General features: G+C 46.4%; 1 protein-coding gene across 1 annotated transcript; it reads left to right on the top strand.

The window, feature by feature from the left end:
* Nucleotides 1–476: 476 nt before the first annotated feature.
* Nucleotides 477–1,482, top strand: LOC128700063 (myosin regulatory light chain 2). The gene has a single exon (XM_053793019.2). It carries the CDS (start codon nt 594–596, stop codon nt 1,131–1,133), a length of 540 nt encoding a protein of 179 aa, XP_053648994.1. The 5' UTR covers nt 477–593; the 3' UTR covers nt 1,134–1,482.
* Nucleotides 1,483–2,152: the final 670 nt, after the last annotated feature.

The raw sequence follows: 2,152 nt of genomic DNA, 5'->3' as shown, positions 1-2,152 counted from the left end.
GATGTGAGAAAGACAAATGTGCGATTATCAAGTTATTTATTAAGGATATGTCCTGCTTACCCAATAAATCATCAATAAATGACTTGATATTCGCGTGTTTTTCTCACCTGTCGGTGTTAATCACAAAGTTTGATGGAACTCTGGATTTGCTGAGGTGTGCGTCCGTGTGTGTATTTAATTCAGGGCGGCGTGTGTGGTGTGTGCGTGGTTATAATGTTCATGTGTTTCTGAGGTGGTAGTAGTAGAACATTTGTGGTGTGGTGGTCATGAAGGGTTAGTGTGTAGTGTTGGTAGGGGCGGAGCTTGTCTTGGGTGGTGAGAGGTGGGTGGCTGAGAGGCGGGGTCTGGCACTGTTGGCACGAGGGTAACAGAGTGGCCCTCACTTCCCCCCTCGTACTAGGAGTAACTGAAGGTAAAACGGGTAGCAAGGAGAGGGAGGGTAAGGTTTTAGGGGGCGGGTAGAGGGCGTGCGCCGACCCACCTGCCTAATATAGCCGTAAGATTAATATTGGTTGGTGGTGCCGGCTGGCGGAGGGTATATAGTAGGGTGGAGAGCTGCCTCCCTCTGTCCACTCCCGAGTCCTGCCGCAGCCATGTCCCGCAAGTCCGGCTCCCGCTCCTCCTCCAAGAGGTCCAAGAAGTCAGGAGGAGGAAGCAATGTGTTTGATATGTTCACACAGCGGCAGGTGGCCGAATTTAAGGAAGGCTTCCAGCTGATGGACCGCGATAAGGATGGTATAATCGGCAAGACTGATCTCCGCGCCACTTTCGACGAAATCGGCCGTATCGCCACCGACCAGGAGTTGGACGAGATGCTTGCTGACGCTCCCGCCCCCATCAACTTTACTATGTTGCTCAATATGTTCGCAGAGAGGCAAACGGGCGAGTCTGACGACGACGACGTGGTAGCAAAAGCCTTCTTAGCCTTTTCGGACGCCGAGGGACTCATAGACTGTGACGTCTTCCGTCACGCTCTCATGACGTGGGGAGACAAGTACTCGGCTCAAGAAGCGGATGACGCACTCGATTCCATGGATGTTGATGACAACGGCAAGATCGAGGTTCAGAGCATCATCCAGATGTTGACTGCTGGAGGCGGTGATGATGCACCCGCGGCCGAAGACACTGCCTAAACAAAATTATATTATATATATACATATCTGTCCCTTCTACCACTGCCCCCAGCATCTTCCCCAAGCACATGCCCGCCCACGCCCACCTTTACCACGCGAAGCTTAAACTTTCAATGAGTAACCCACTGCCAGCAGTGGGCGGGGCTTCGGGCTGGACCTTCGTTATTGTGGTGTTGTGATTGTGAGAAGCCATCTAAATTCGATTCAGTGATTCCCAGCACACGCAAGAACATTCAGAGAGAGAGAGAGAGAGAGAGAGAGGAAACAAATATACGACGAACCCTGGCTCTAGTGGCTGATATTATTGTTGATGGTCGATAACTGCAAATAAAGTTAAATATTGAACGAGTGCTTGAAATCTCATTGTCTTTATTTCCTGTGTTGACGGAGGAAATGCTCGGGGCGAGAAGGTAAACCTGCCACCGCTGCTCAGATATGACCCGGGTGTATCCCGCCTCGCGGGCCTCATGTCATGTTCCAGTATTTGCAACACTTTGTAAACGTCCTTCTTGAAATGAAACCATTCCAACTCGCTGTTATCTCTGACGTTTTACTTTACATCCCAACATAACAATCTTCCCATATTATGCCCACCTTTGTTGAATTTTTTACATTAAGTGGCAAATCCTCATCTTGTTTGCAAAACGTGACCCCCAACTCAGTTTACCCATAGGACCCCCATCTTAATGTCTCTGTTAAAAGTGCCACTTTTCATTTACTAAGCAAAATATATCCATAAAGTTCCCTCTATGTTTACAGAAAGGATCACTGTCATGTTTCACACCAAATGCTTTTTTTATCTTTAATTCAATGAAAAACAAATTAAGTTATATATATGTGTAACTAATTTTCAGCTTCATTAATAAAGTGTAAACTATAAATATACATTAACACAGGGGTAGAAAATGAAAGAAAATAGTAAATCATAGTTTACTAAATACTCCAAAATACTCCAAAATAGAGTTTGGAAGATACTATAAATCATCACTCATCACTGCTGTAAGGGCATCTATAAACAA

Source organism: Cherax quadricarinatus, chromosome 64, assembly GCF_038502225.1.
Source record: "Cherax quadricarinatus isolate ZL_2023a chromosome 64, ASM3850222v1, whole genome shotgun sequence".
Taxonomy (NCBI): Eukaryota; Metazoa; Arthropoda; class Malacostraca; order Decapoda; family Parastacidae; genus Cherax; species Cherax quadricarinatus.
Note: the sequence above shows the minus strand (reverse complement) of the source record. Positions and strands in the feature narration are given on the sequence as shown.

What these genes read in the sequence shown, in the direction of transcription:
- LOC128700063 (XM_053793019.2), top strand. Translation starts at nt 594, where the DNA reads ATGTCCCGCAAGTCCGGCTCCCGCTCCTCCTCCAAGAGGTCCAAGAAG.